Source organism: Pelobates fuscus, chromosome 3, assembly GCF_036172605.1.
Source record: "Pelobates fuscus isolate aPelFus1 chromosome 3, aPelFus1.pri, whole genome shotgun sequence".
Lineage (NCBI taxonomy): Eukaryota > Metazoa > Chordata > Amphibia > Anura > Pelobatidae > Pelobates > Pelobates fuscus.
The window spans coordinates 303336000-303352697 of record NC_086319.1 but is presented as its reverse complement, the minus strand read 5'-3'; the positions used below and the strand labels follow the sequence as shown (position 1 = coordinate 303352697).

At 38.6% G+C, this 16698-nt stretch overlaps 1 protein-coding gene across 1 annotated transcript in view; it reads left to right on the top strand.

The window, feature by feature from the left end:
- Positions 1 to 9063, top strand: part of SYNM (synemin) — a 29327-nt gene extending 20264 nt beyond the window's left edge. The window contains exons 3-4 of the mRNA XM_063448855.1: positions 3259 to 3332; positions 4767 to 9063. Coding sequence (XP_063304925.1) covers positions 3259 to 3332; positions 4767 to 9049 — 4357 coding nt within the window. The 3' untranslated portion in view covers positions 9050 to 9063. The remainder of the gene's footprint in view (positions 1 to 3258; positions 3333 to 4766) is intronic.
- Positions 9064 to 16698: the final 7635 nt, after the last annotated feature.

Genomic DNA, 16698 nt, shown 5'->3' with positions numbered 1-16698 from the left:
AATCTAGCACATCATTTATATCCTAACCTAACATACTGAAAATAAATTATTCTACAAGAGGAATGAGGCAGTGAGTCAGTTTCCTGGCACCTCGCAGGGTGGGGTACAGTATTAATTTTGCTTTTATTTTGGTTGTCCTCCGTTGTCATGAGTTATAGTACTCGATTAATCCGGCTCCCGTTGCTCAGCTGCTCTATGTGTGTGCTATTTGATATTATGTGTAGTGTTTTCAATTGCTTTAGAAACACAAGTGACAACAAGAGCCAGATATTCTGAGCTATCTGCCCAGTTACTAGGTAATTTCTGATGTCTTGCCTGTATTGGCTATTAGTAACACCTTGCGTGATCGCACACAATAAATTAAACTGGAGAAAATGTGAGTCTATCTAAGAAAGTACATTTCAATTCTATAATCCACAGGAATTTGCAGAAACAGTTCCCCTACATAGTGATGAATTGTTTACATCAACAATCAAGAATATACAGATACTAAGAAAATAATGAGACTTGGGTAACAGTAGGATGGGAAGATTGTGGAGTTATCTATTAGTCACCAAATGAATATTTAATAGCTAAAATTTGTAAATATCCTAAAAGGACCTGATATTCAAATTTGGATGTTTACTAAATCCATTAAATGCCACATTTTGAGATTGGCCTTGAAAGTGCAGTCTCATTTCACAGCAATTTGGTGTCTGCAAATAAGTAAGTGTAAAGTCTTTTCAAAGTAGATGACATTGGATACTTATAAAGCATCGTATTACATCCAAATTGAGGGATTTCAAATTGCTTATTTTATTCCTGCCTAACTCAAGTCCCATATTTATAATTGAGCTTCTGACTGTATAAGCAGACTCGGATTTAAATATACATCTTTAAATAACTCAATAAAAACCTGCCCTGGGATCCTTCCAATTGCAAGATACATGAAGCAAATGGACTTGTATGTGATTATCTTCTAAACTACTAATGGGCTTGTGTGCGACAATGTTCTAATCCTCCTAAATATATGTACCACCTCACCTTTAAATTAAATATAAGGAGATGTCCAGCCAGGCTTTGGCAGTGAGCTCATAAAAGCCCACAAACAATATTTCACTAATCTACAACTGGCTGTTCACCGGATGTGGCTAAGGAGTTAACAAATTAGTAGGTTAATAGAGCTCTGGAGACCCTTGCATTAGTTGAATCATCCCCCATTCCACAGCAAGGAATGGGCGAAGACATGATTGTCCAGGGTGCTTTGGTCTTGTCATTTTAACCATTAATGGTAAAAAAAAAAATGTCAGTTTTTCAGAAACAGCCATGTTTACTTTAAAGAGTTAGATACACCTCCAGTGGCTGTCATACTGACAATCAATGGAGGCTCTTCCACTGCAACAGCCATGTCAACTACCTGTCATACTAACAGCCACTGGAGGCGCTAGTGGCTTCCACTGCATTCAGTCAGATGTTGCAGCCTCCTTAGGAAAGTATTGATTTAAAGCTTGGATGTGGGTACAGCACTTGGTGTACATGCCCATCATGTCCTCACTACTCCTCTATCAGGAGCATTGGATTAGACCATTGCAGAGGATGCCATGCCTCCTCCATTACGTCTCAGGAGAAGGAGAAATAAGCAGTGCTGAGGGATCCTCGGCTTAGAAAAAAAGGTGGTAAGATTCTTTATTTAATTATTCATATGGCACACATATTTTATGGCACAGGGACACTAAAGCATTAGAATAATATACATATTAAAAGAATCACTTAATCCTATTTTCTTGTAACATAGCAATTTAAAGGTTGGAGTTACTTCCGGTTTGTTTACTGTCTGTGGCCTGATTGAATAGCCAGACTTTCAGTTTGGGAATTAATTTCCGAGTAATTGCTGAGTTATTTGAACTAACCCCCATCTCTATACATGGTCTAATATTGGTAAATTCAGATTTAGACACTTTCAGAAGAGTTAAACATTAGTTTGATCAGTTTAGAATATAGCAGATGCCAATCTATGCCAATAGCTTTTCTAAATCTGCTACCACAAAGTAATCACTTAGTTAATAATCCTCTCCATGGCAGTTTAGGTGGAAGCTTGCATTTTGAAATTTATTCTTATTATTATTATTGTTTTATTATTTATATAGCGCCATCAGATTCCGTAGCGCTGTACAATGGGTGGACTAACAGACATGTAATTGTAACCAGACAACTGGACGTACTGGAACAGAGAGGTGGAGGGCCCTGCTCAATGAGCTTGCATTCTAGAGGGAGTGGGGTATAGTGACACAAAGGGTAAAAGTAGGGGTACGAGGTAGGTTGTTAGAAAAGTATTTATTGAGGGCTTAGTAGGTAATTTTTGACAGTTGCAGGATAGGAGTCATGGGGGTGGGGGATAAAAAACTGCTAACAGTTTAATTGATATGCTTTCTTGAAGAAGAGAGTTTTTAATTAATTTTTTGAATGAGTGGAGACTGGGTGAAAATCTTACGGAGACAGGAAGGGAGTTCCACAGAAGAGGTGCAGCGTTAGAGGTGGGAGTACGGACAGAGGATATACGTAGGTCTTTGGCAGAGCATAGGGGCCTCAACGGGACATACTTGTGTATTAAGGAGGATAGGTAGGTTGGAGCAGCATTATGTAGGGACTTGTAAGCAAGCACCAGAATTTAAAATTGAGCCATATATCTAACTGGAAGCCAATGCAGGGACTGACAGAGCGGGGAGGCGTGGGAGGTGCAAGCGGACAGGAAAATTATCCTTGCCGCTGCATTCATTATAGATTGCAACGGTGCAATATGGAAACACGTAAGAACCCTGAGAGGAGTATTGCAATAGTCCAGGCAAGAGAGAACAAGAGCATGGACCAGCACCTTGAAGTACAGAATGGAGCCAGGGAATTGGAGAAAAGTATTGACATAGCCAAGATGTTAGATATGATGGGTTATCAGCATGTAACAACAAAAACATAGTTAAGAATGTTCTGAAGGTCAATGCAACATCAACCAATGATGAGTAATCTACTGCCAGATGTTGGGGAGTGATCTTCACCTCAAGTCTGGAATGCCATTACAAACTTGCTTAGAGGGTGTTTTGCAAACTCGTTCTTGTTCTAGTCAGGAATAAGTAGTCACAGAAATAACAGATTATATGGCTGCAGATATTTTTCAGGATTATACGTCAACTGTAGGTCTACTCAGCTAAAAAAAAATGTGGTATATGTTCAAATTTCTACATAATGATTCTCTTCCCACCTTTTTCTGTCTTTCATTCCTAACAGGGCTCTTCTAGAAGGAGAAAGCCAAAAGGGCACAGTAATATGGACAGATCGCACAGTGAAAGAAAGACCTACAGGTGGAACAATTAATAAACATGAAGATGTCAATTAAATTGCATGTAACACAATGACAATATCATTATTACATATGATTAATTCACTTTGTTAATATTTTATTTAAAACTTTTACTGTTTGTATTGCAAGTGAAAATGAAGTTTCCATGGCAAATATCGCATGTTCAGTTAAGGATATTTCACCATATATAACTAGTGGCATAATGATAAAGATTTCAGAAAGTGCAAGATATGAAAATAATTTACGAGGTCTGGGAAATGTATCTGTCTACACTAAAATATACAGTATATTAGAATACAAAATATATGATAAAAAGCACAATATAAAAAGATTCAATTTAGTTCAGTTTTTAGATGCATGGGACTTTTATGTAGTGGTTAGGTCCAGAGAAAGCAACAATGCTACATGAACTAAAGTCAGGTTTTGTCTCCCATCGGGACATTAAAGGGACACTATAGTCAGAAGAACAACATTATCTTAATGAATCAGTTTTGGTGTATAGATCATAGCCATGCAGTCTCCCTGCTCAATTCCCTGCCATTTAGGAGTTAAATCACTTTGTTTATACAATCCTAGTCACACCTTCCTGCATGTGACTTGCACAGCCTTCCTAAAAAAAATACTTCCTGTAAGGAGTCATCTAATGTTTATACTTTATTTTAAATTCTGTTTTACTTTTTAAACTGCTCTGTTAATAGCATGTATGTAATTAAAGTTCAATTTACAAAAGCAGGAGATGATAAAAACATTTAAAGTTAGTTACATTGGATTGACATTACATTGGCTAGGGCTGCATAAACAGAAACAAAGGTGACAACTCCTAAATGGCAGTGAATTGAGCATTAAAACGACAGAGGCATGATCTATACATCCAAACGGCTCCATTAAGCTAACGTTGTTTTGGTGACTATAGTGTCCCTTTAACCCCTTAAGGACACATGACATGTCTGACACGTCATGATTCCATTTTATTCCAGAAGTTTGGTCCTTAAGGGGTTAAAGATAGTAAAATCTTGTAGAACTCTTACACCTTTGTTGTTTTGGCACCACCTACATTTGCACATTCATCGGTTGTTTGTCAATAGGCCCATGAGATAATTTCACCAGTGGAACATTGATGAAGATTATGCAAGTGGAGAGGATGAGAGAGGATTAGTGGAGAACCTATGTAAATTGAATTGAGAAAAACCTCTACGTTTCATCTATAAATGAGAAATAGATTTACATTCTAATTTTTCATTAAAATGCCTGTGACTTTTTTTTCTTTTTTTCACCTACTGTTGCCCAAGTTAACAATATGATTCCTGTCATGTATTAGTAAATTCATAATTTATTTAATATCCTCTAGTACAAGTGTGAATTTATGAGCAACAGTAGGTTCTGCATTTGGTGTGTTATTGATTTCTATGTCTTTTTATATTTGTATCAATCATAGGTCGTGTAATTTCAAGTTTTCAACAGTCATCAAGATATTCTGGGGTCAAGAGGGAAGCTGAGAGAAGGGACTTTCCAGGATTCAGAAGCCAAGAAGCAGTGGCAAAAAGAACTTCAGATATCCACAGATTCCAGTCAAGAACAGTGCCAGAAATACACATTAGACCATTGTCTACAGACTTAGGAAGGCTAAATAGCTCAAATGTGTCTCATGTTCGTGAGATGTCTACACAAAAAAAGGATGATAGGTTTGGCACAAGCTTCCTCCAAAAACATGATTTACTGAAAAACAGACACCTTCGCCAAAATGTGAATGAAACAGTGTCTCGTATTGTGTCACAACCATATTCATCAAGACTTTCTACACCATACACTCACAAGGCAAAACAAGAACAGGTGAGTAATACAAAATCAAGTGTCATCATTAAGTCACAGCCTGATGTGGTCAGTAACGCTCAAAGAGAAACCAGGGTAGATGATAAAATAAAGGAAACAAATGTGACAAAGCACTTTGAATCTAAGGTAGTGGAGGAAATGAATGTGATAACTAAGGGCACTGAGGATCAGACGCATGATTTGGAACACAGAAAAAGTAGCCTAAATGAGGAGGAAATTAGAAAAGAAGATACAGTAAGTGTAACACAGAGAGAAGAGGAAAATACAATAACAGAACCTAAAGTACAGGAACTACCAGTCAAAAAGGAAAGGAAGAAAAGAGAACAAGCTAAGAAGAAGAGAGAGGAACTGGAGAAAGTAGAATCAAGTGAAATAACTTTTATGACAAGAGACAAGTTTACAGAAAATGAGTCAGCCAAGTCTATTACACTTGGAGAAAAGCCAGGAGAAGAGCAAGTGTTTACAAACATACCAATACAATTTGAAATAAGCAAGAATGAGGATAGTTCACAGAAAATTCATGTAGAAAATGTCAGGGAGATTCAAATAACCAGAAGTTCAAAACAAACCAATGAACAAAATACTTTTCTAAAAGATGTAGAAGCACGTACACAAAATAAAGAAATAGAAGGTAGCAAAAGCAAACCGACTAAAGAAACGGAGGTGGTAATAACCTCATCTGAACACTTTGGCCAACCATCTGCATGGGATGATAGTGAGGCTTCTGTAAAGAAGAAATTATTTGCCAGTGATGGATCTGTCAAAACTGACATTACTGTGCAGTCTGAGATGGAGAAAAAATATGACTTTTTTGATGAACATGACATTGTAGAAGCACGGAACAATAGAGCACATGTTAAATCTGAGGAAAGTCTAGTTAGAAACTTAGAAGAAATGTATACTGATGAAAAAATGAGTTTTCTAGGAAATGAAGAAGGCCATTCACAAAATAAAGGAGTAAACACCTCCACTACCAAGGAATCAGAGGTATTCATAACTTCATCTCAGAACTTGAGAGAAAAAGAAATGGTAACAGATATTCTTAAACACTTTGGTCAACCATCTGCATTGGATGATCCCAGCGTGACCTTTATAGAAAGAAAACAAGTGGGCAGTGATGGATCAGTAAAAACTGAGTTTACTGTACAGTCAAAGACAGAGGAGGATGTGGACCTTTTCGATGAACCTGATCTTGTTGATCTATGGAACAGAAAAACATACGAAGAAGTCCAACACACTGAGACAGGAGATAAAAAAGGCTTAGTATACAACCAACAGCAAGGAGAGTTTACAAAAACAATATTTGGAGAAACAAAAGGTGCAGAAGCAAAAGATTGGATAGAAGATATAATTCACACCGGTCTAAAAGGGAAACCAGGATTGTCTGTTAAGGTTGAAATAATTGAGGAGTCCATTGGAACATTTGGAAGAACTGAATTTTCCACCCCATTTCATGTTGAGGAAGCAGAGGATAGTTATCATGAAAAACACGTGGTAAGTGCTGATGAAGAACTTAATTTATCCACCAAAAAACAAGAAGACAAAGAACAACCCATTGAAGGGCCCACCAATGTTCAGGAAGTAGCAGAGGGGGAAGATATAGATGAAGAGACAAATTATTTTGTTTCAATTCCAGATGACATTCCCATTTTAGAAGACGAAGATGAGGAGACAATAAAAGGGCAAATTCACATAGAGGAGGAATCCCAAGTTAAATATTCCTGGCAAGATGAATTCTTGCAAAGTTCACAGGGTCGGAAAATGTTAAGTGAGTTTGTAAAATATGCTAGCAGTAATGAACCAGACACAACTCATCATGAGGGTTTAGAAACACAAATTCCAAAAGAAACAGAGTCACATTTTGAGACTGTCGTGATAGAAAAAGAAATTAAAATCCCTCATGAATTCCAGTCATCAATCATGGATCTGTTGTCTAAAGAAAACAAAGACCCTCAGCAACAGTTGAAAGGTGCATTGGACTGTCTCCAGGGCAGTCTTCCACAAGACCTAGCTGTGGAATTGGCAACCTTGGCTGATGCAGATAAAACTCAAGCCAGCAGTTTAGCAGTGGATATCAAAAAAGTTGACCAAACTAGAGAAAGTGGTTTGGTTACGATTGTAGCAGAAATAAATGTGTCACAGACAGTGGATGCCGATGATCTTGAAACACTGCATTTAATTGAGAAGGCTAAGGGTGGAGATGCACCAACACCATACTCTGCTATGGAAACCTCTGAAGAGAAAGCAATATTTCTAGACAAAACAGAAGGTCATAAATGGTCATTTAACACCGAATCTGGAATAAATAATGAATCTTATAGTTCAATTACAATGAGAACAAATAAAGGTGCTGAGTCCTACAGTCGATATCAGGACACTAAAAGTCCAGAAGGAGACATATCTCGATCACAAGTCATCACTGATAAGAGCAGACTCATAAAACATATACCAGTGGGTGACCAAGATGATGGTTTCTCACAAGGGGGACAGATAACTGACTCAGAAAAGCAAAGTTTAGTTGAAGAGCAATCTGTGGAAATGAATAGATCAACTCACCATATTAAATTAGGACCTAGGGAAATATACTCTAAAGAACAGATAATCTTTGAAGGTTCAATCCCTCAAACCCTCAAACTGGATATAGAAAACAATACAGAAAATTCCTCAGATCAAAACCGGTCAATACGTCATATCACAATAAGTCCTACAGAATTGCATCCTACAGAGCATATTATATTTCAGGGGCCCATCTTCAAATCAGAGGCAGTTGGCAGTGATACTGTCAGAAATGAACAGTATAGAGACAAGGTCAATCCAAGTACAAAAGATATCAGTTTACACTTTGAGGGACAACAGAGAGGCGCAAAAGTGAATTGGGACCAAAATATTATTCAATCAGAAGGTGCAACAGGTACAAATAATACAGTTACTCATTTTAAAACGAATTCAGGTGAAGCACATATGACACGAGAAATCATTTTTGAGGGTTCAATCCCTAACATTCTAACACATATCAAAACTGATGGCCAAGAAGCTAGTACACCAGAAGACAATAACATGCCTGTTGAACACAGTCTTGGTACTCAGAAGATTCACACTGCAAAACAAATAAAATATCAAGGCTTCATTTCTGAACCTAAAAAAATGGGAGATCCAGAGGGCTTTGCTGCAGTAGAAGGCCAGTCAAACGTCAATACGTCTGTCCATCACATCAAATTAAGCCCAAACAAAGAACAGCAAATTATATTTGAAGGCCCTCATTCTATAAATTTAGCCTTTGATGGTGGAAAGGATAGCTCCTATTCGAAAGACTCAAACAGGTCTATTGCACATATCCATCTGGGTGGCAAGGAAATGCCATCTTCTGAACATGTTGTATTTGAAGGACCAATTACAGAATCGTATGAATCATCAGACTTCCTTGTTTCATCCCCCTCTGGGGATTCCACGGAGAGTGAGAGATCAATTAAACATATTAAACTTGGTCCAACAGAAAAATCATTTACTTTTCAGATGGACATTACCAAAGTTTCTACAAAATATGAAGATGAAGGTGCAGTTAAAGAAAGTGAAACAATGTTTGCTTCCAGCAGTATTGACAGGCAGCCAATGAAAAGTGAGTCATACAGGGGACTGACAGATGATCTGGAGGTGGCTGAAAGTGGATATGGTGAAGAAGAAATCGCTGGTATCTTTCAATACCCTTATGAGGTTGAAATCAATCCTCAATCCCAAGGCATCATTGATACCTCCGAATTTGATAAAACTGTTCAAGTCCACAGAATAGTCCATCAAAGCTCTGGAATTTCTGACGAGAACAAAGTTGCTGTTGTTTACCTTGAAGAGGAAGAAGAACCGGATCAAGATTACTTACGGCGTTCATTTTAAAATTAAGTTTACTGCATTTAATAAAAAGCAGTTTCACTGAGAATTTAGGTTGTAGTCCATATTTAACAGACCATTTTTGTCATATCTGCACACACAGGGCTTGCCACCAGTTTAAAACGTAGTACCTCACCTCGTATCTACTTTCAGTAAGTCAATCTGGCATTTAAAGAGGCTTTACACCAACACCTGTAGAATTTAGTGAGCAATATACTTACTTATCACTGTACTCACGCTGAGATTAGTGTGTCTGTTTTTAGAATAAGAGGAGGCAGATGGTCTCCCAGTCAATAATAAACATGTTTAAATTAAATTATTACAGGGCAGTTCCTGGATCTAAATAGAGAGCAAAAGCTATTTCCAGACCTGCAATCATTTACTTGGATACGATGTATACATTTTTAAAACATCAGCTTTCATAATTATCCCAAGTACATTGAAAATATCTCAGTAGGTCAATAATATAATGGTCCCTTGGATGAAATTTTACCGTACACAAATTTCTTTCGCTAGTGTCACAACAAATTCCCGTCACATATATGAAAATATTGTAATAGGACAAATAAATAGGAAAATGATCTAGAATATAAGATATTGTGTATCTGTTATTCTAAAACTATGACGGAGATGCAGTGCATAGCGAATGCAAATATTAATATCACCTGCAGCATATAAGCACCCTGTTTTCAAGTGATTTGACAGAAACCACATGTTTCTTTAGAACCACAACTCTACCCATTCTGCCTGACATGAAATATGTTTTTTTTTTTTTTACATCCTAAGCATTTGTCCAGAAATATTAGGGCATCCATTGCCCTTTTATGGACACCAATTTGAACCAGCATCCCTGTGTCAGTTTAGCAATGATGGAAGAGTCAACAGTGCTTTGATTGCATGCACAAGGCTTCGAAGATTAAGGGCAGCTAAATCCTGTGCTTCTCCAGTACTTGGAGACTATTTTGTTTAGTGGATAATCCCCTTGTGATGTTGCTTTCTCTGAGCATCTAACGTACTGGCAACTCCAAATCTTGGCAGCCTTTGAACATAATCAAATTGCTGTGGACCTTTTCAGAGCTGTAATATATATTTTTATACTGTAAGAGAGACGCAGATGAAGAATAATAACACAAGTGACAGACAAACAACAATAACACAAGATGAAGAATAGTTTAGAATCAGATTGGAATTGTCACCTGATTTAACTGATTTAGAATGTTATCTTTTTTACAATTTGTTGTTTTTAGCAGTGAGACATTGAAGAACTGGCACCCATGGAGAAACAGAGAGATATCTTAAAGGCGTCACTGCTTATCAAAACATTATTAGAAACCCAGCAGGGTAAAACAGGCTCAGACACCTGCGTTTTGTAGGTTGAGACCCTCTACAGTTTTATATATCCTCCTTTTAGCAAACAGAAGGCACACGTATGTCACATTTTTTAAAGAACCACTCCGCTCACCATAATGATTTTATTTTTGTGAAGTTGTTATGGTGCCTGGAGGTCCTGGGCAGTGTCTTACCTTAAGGGATTACACTGTTTCAGGCACCTATCCTCCTGGCACCAGAATGCATTATACACAGGCAACTGAAGTATATTTAACGAAAACACAAAATAATATATACTGATCAAAATATATTCAATCTTATTAGCACTGATCCCCCAAAACAATACGATTGGAATGCTTCAATAATTGCACTAAAACATCTTGAAAATGAGAAATAAGCAGTGTTAATTTGTGGCACTCTCTTAACTTCGGCTCTCTCATGAAAAACAGTGGACTATATTCCAAATAAATGAAGGCAATAATTATATGTAAAGGTTTTAGCTCATTAACTGGAGGGCAGCATTGTGTACTCAGTACTTAGGCCGTATTAGATAACTTGAGAACTGGAGAGGCATTTTTCACTATGGTTAAAACCTAACCACTTATCACCCTTTAGTACATCTCTCCCGCTGTGCTGATTTTTTTTCTAGTAGCTGTAATCTGGTGTTCACTAATCCCACTGTTGCCGTTGTGGTACACACTTGCGTAATGTGTTTGTTTTTATTACACTACATTCTTTTAATCTTTTATGCTGCTTCAATTAATTTAGGCATCTGAGTGAAATTACTGAAATAAGTCAACCTACAAGACGAATGCAGGGATTTATTTGTTTGAAAGCTTAGTACTAGACATAAAACACCATGCAGAGATTAGCTCTTAGCGCAGGCTGCCAGCTGGACAAAAAAGTACTCAAGCCATGGTGTGAAAAGTATATTTTAAAGGGACACTATAGTCACCAGAACAACTACAGCTTATTGTAGTTGGTCTGATGAGTATAATAGCTCCCTTCAGAGTTTTTCATGCAAACAGTGGCTTTTCAGAGAAAAGGCAGTGTTACATTGCCTCTAGAGACACCTCCAAGTGGCCACTCCTTAGATGGCCACTGGAGGTGCTTCCTGGGTCAGTGCTGCTGAAAAAGCAGCGCTCTGCATGGAGACGCTGAATTTTCCTCATAGAGATGGAGTGTCCTCTGGAGTGTCTTGCCGTGCATGCGCATTCAGCCAAAGAGGAGGAGAGGAAGCGGAGAGAAGGAGGAGAGCTCCCTGCCCGGCGCTGAAGAAAGAGGTAAGTTTAACCCCTTCCTCTCCATCCAGCCCGAGTATGTTTTCCTGGCACTATAGTGGTCCTTTAAGTGATTTATGGAGTATTATGGGAAATGTAGTTTAAAACACTTGAGGTCTGCATTGGACTAATCCCTATTTAAATGAATCCAAAGTAAAGCAAAGCATCTGTTTGACAGTACCTTGAAGGCTGATAGTCCCTCCCACACCCATCTTCTCAGGCTGCTGTTTGGCAGAACTGTCTTGTGTGAGGCATGTAGGCTCTTGTACAGTGCATGAGAATGAGGGGCATGTCTTTCATAGTGCTGCTCTGCTTCTATGGAGCAACTGAGTGGATCCTAGGGGGATAAAACTTGGGATGCAGAGAATAGGGATACAAAGAAGAATTAATGAGAACTGATGATCCACTGGTAAAACATGCTCTGCTACCAGCCCCTGGAATAGGGTGCTCACAAAGGCTCTTCACTACACATTTAACCTCCATTAATATGAATGATTGTAACAAAGGGTTGTGTTTATTTCTGTGCAGCAGGTTTGATATATTACTTTATGGAAGAATAAATCTGTTGTGTCTTTTCAAAGGAAAGGAAAATATTGCTCTTCTGATTTGTGACAGCCTTAGGCATTTCTTACAAATGTTATAGAAACTCTGGAGTGTTTTTTTGTTTGTTTTTTCTTAAGTAAAATATCTATTGTATAACAATATGCCATTTATTTTTGTACATTGAACAATGTTCCTGTCCCTGGGGGGATGCGGTGAATATTCTAATTGTAAAACATGATAATTGGTTAAACACATTAAAAGCAATCATCTGAAATGACGAAACTGCATGTTTCAGCGCTGACTTTGTACTGTGTTCTTTACATTTTGGCGTACTGTTTTTGTGTTTGCACTTTTTCTGTCACTATTGAACAATAAAAAACAATTCTTGTTTAAATTGATGTTATGGTATGTATGAATACTTACAGCAGTTATGTAATCTGTGAACAAGGTTGGCTTGACTCGGCAGTAGTGTGGGACACAGGCATCCAATAATGCTAAATCTGATTTTTCTTCCAACTCATATATTTCAGATAAATTTAGAAATGTGGTTTTCAGGCAATAGTCACAAGAACTTGCTGTTTTGTAAGTAGACCTCTATTGAATATTGTTATATTTTGCATGCTTTTTTGACCTTGTGGTTATTTTTTCATCTCATTGTTGAAACAGCTAGATACTTTAAAGGAAAACTCCACTGTAGTAGTTATGGTGCAAGGAGTGCACTGGCACCCTCCCAGTGTTAGTAGTCAAACTATTTGATAAATTGTCCTTCGCAGGGCATTGGTCACTTACTCGATTCAGAGCTGGAAGTTCCTTCATGGAGCTTCCATAAGTTCTCTGGAACTAGCCCCTGATATGCAGGGTCAGCTTCAAAACCGTTTTAGCCACTTATATGAGGGGGTGCCAGGACACTTATAGCACCATAACTACTTAACTACTACAGCGTCCTGTAGTGGTTATGGTGCCGTTAGTGTTCCTTTAACTAGTGTCTAGACGCTGGTCTTATTTATAATGGAAAATCTGTATGGTTTCTGATTGCAGTAATCCAATTTAGGTGTTAATGAGAAAATGCTTCTTGCTACAAATTTTTACAGAATAAAAAGTGATGCATAGCTTTTTCAATTATTTGTTAGCAATTATCAAAATATGTGGTTACAAGAAAGCTAGGATACCTGCTTTAAATTAAAATGTTCCTAATTATTGTCAAAAATATTTAATCTGAATATGAAAAAATCTAACGTGCAGAGCAGTCCTGGTTCCCATAGTATAACCAGAAAAAAAAACTCCTCTACGGAGAAAGTGTGTTATATCACAAAAGTGCTTTACATATAAAATAGCAGCTCTACACACTATTCTGGGATACCCTCTTCCCCACACAACACAATATATATACGCCTTCTAACGGTACAAGGTATACTTGTACCTATAGTGGAGCGCTGAAGTGCAAAAATAAGGGGAATGACTTACCCCACATTTATATTGACATTTACAGAAATAATTCAGTACATAAAAAGAAAAAAAGAGAATACTAAATATAGTGCAGAAGGTAATGGTATTGCAATATATAACAATGTAACCAGGCCACTCACGTGTAGCGGAGCCTATGTATATGTTTTTTGTCCCAAGAAATCTGGAATAGGTTAAAAGGGGAGGGCTTGCAGCGGATTTTAAACAAGAGATCTGCAGCTTTTGAAGTCTCTCTTTAGATATATCGTCATAATTAAATGCATGCATGCTTTCATTGTGGGTATATTTACTAATCAGTGATTTTTTATTTATTTGGGCAGTAGTGTGTCCCTTTGGGTCTACAGCAGCTGACTGCCAGCTTTTGGCCATTACTAAGTCTATATTTCCAAAAACGAAGGGGCTATCATTTCGTAATCAATCTAATGTTCTATGATGTATAATCTAGGTCTGCTAACCAGCTTTGTCTTTCTAATATCAGTGCAAAATGGCAAAAATAAACCAATAATATTCTAGCAGGTTGTGGCAAGCATTGATTTGTGTGCAGTCTGGTATTTAAATTTATTAAGGTCAACACAAGTAGTTATATTTTTTACTGGCATTTATCAAGAAATTATGCAGCGCTGTACACAGAGGCGTAAATAGAAACCACAGTGCCCCGGTGCATAAATCCACTCCCCCCATACGTCTTCCCACACCCCATACGTCCCTGCCCCCCATGCATCTACCCCCACCCCATACGTCCACGCCCCCCCACACATGCAGACAAACAGATACACACGCAGACACACACACAGACACACATACATGTATACAGACACATACATACAAACACACACACAGACACACACAGAGACACACACATATAGACACACCCACAGAGACACATACATAGAGACACACACACACATACATACAGACACACACACATGTAGACACACACACATACATACAGACACACACACAGAGACACATGCATACAGACAGACACACATACAGACACACACACATACACACAGTGACACATACATACAGACACACACACACATACAGACACACACATAACCACCTCCTGTCCGTTGTCCGCACTCGTACGGCCAACTCGCGTTTGCAGGACTTCTCGCGGGCAGCTCCCTTCCTATGGAATAGCCTGCCTACCACCATCAGACTCTCCCCTAGTCTTGCATCTTTTAAGAAGTGCCTTAAAACCCATCTCTTTAGGAAAGCTTATGGCCTCCAAGACTAACCAATACTTCACATACCTGTCTCTTGCCCTCTCCTAAAGGGCAGTCCACCTTATTTGATTGCAAATTCCTGTCCTAATGTGTTTTACACCCCACCTCCTATAGAATGTAAGCTCGATCGAGCAGGGTCCTGTTCAACCTATTGTTTCCTGTAAGTTTATTTGTAATTGTCCTATTTATAGTTAAATCCTCTCTCATAATATTGTAAAGCGCTACGGAATCTGTTGGCGCTATATAAATTGCAATACTAATAATAATAAAATAATAACATATATACTGATACAGACATTCTCTATCACACGCACACACACACACACATACACAAACTGTTAAACTTACCTGGGGTCTAGTGGCTGCCTCATGCTGATGCATCTCTCCTCCTGCACTGTGCTCTGTTGACTTCCTCCCAGCTCTGACATCATCACTGGGGCCTGGTCACGCTCTTAAAGTGCCGCAACGCTGACCAGGCCCCAGGAAATCCATTGCCATCGGGTGGCTCCAAGAGCACGGGCCACCTGATAGGCCCCTTCAATGTGGCCCCGGCGGTTTTTCTGCGCAGTTGGGACCGCACCAAAATGCTGGCAGGCAAAAAATTCTCTAAGTCAGCTATGTGTACCATTCAGCTACTCTTGTAAATTCTCACTTTACTAAACAACCCTGATAGCCACGAAAGCTCATTTATACAATGCCAATTTAATACTAAAAGGTAAGAGGTTTTGAAGGTTGAGATCTTATACAAACAGTTTTGCTTATGGAATATGGCATTTAAAAATTTGATCTCCATCTGGAATATGGGCCTCCAATTAAACAACCTTTTTCTAAGGCACATGATCTGCTGGTTTCCACCTGTAAATTAAGTGTCAGAGAGAGCTAAAATGTGAAAAGAACCAGACCTGGTTTACTTTCCATTTAAAACAAATTTATTCATTTGCACAGATTTATAGAATGTGCATGTTTCACATTCTGCTTCCACAACAGAGGCTGTCCCATCTGCAGCACTGCTGACAGTGGTGGAACTGATGTAGAGAAATCTTTTTGGACCCACTCTACTGCAAGGGCAGTCAAAAGGCAGACTCTCAACGGTCATGCAACTCCCATGATGCTTTGCCAGCTGGTAATAACATTTGTAGAATGTAAGTGTAACGGATCACCTGGCACCCCGACTGGGCACCTCCGTCCAGATGCTTCCTAGCAGACGCCGAGGACTATAAGCACCGCATCAGACACCACAAGTACTGCAGACTCCACAACCGCCATAGCTTAACTGGAATCTTGCTGTCTTCCTCCCACCCAGGTCCAACCGCTAACATCCAGGACCGTGTGGGAAAGATCTTTCCTTCAGGAGAGCGTAGTAGGAACAGCTCTTACAAAAGCTAGTGATTATCCAAGGGAGTATACTTGGTATAGCAATTCCTGGTAGTGATATAGCCGTTCCCTACAATAAGAGATAGAACTCAGTATTGAGGGTGAAGTCTCAAGGTTTAATGGGACCGGTTGGCTTTATATACAATTCCTCAGGCCAGAGGAACACCCCCTGGACCTGATGGAGCACCGAATTACAAACTGTACAGACCAATATGAACAATGTACCAATGTCCGACACTCCCACATACAGCACACAATCCCTTCCCTCTGCCTGTGATATAATTAAGGTAGATAATGTACTAACTTAATTATCCCCAGGCAGAAAAAACTATTTTTTACACAAAGTATAGAAAACACCCCAAAACATAACATATCCCAATGATAGCCCTGATCTAGGTGAACAACATATCCAAAAATCACCTAGATTAGAGCA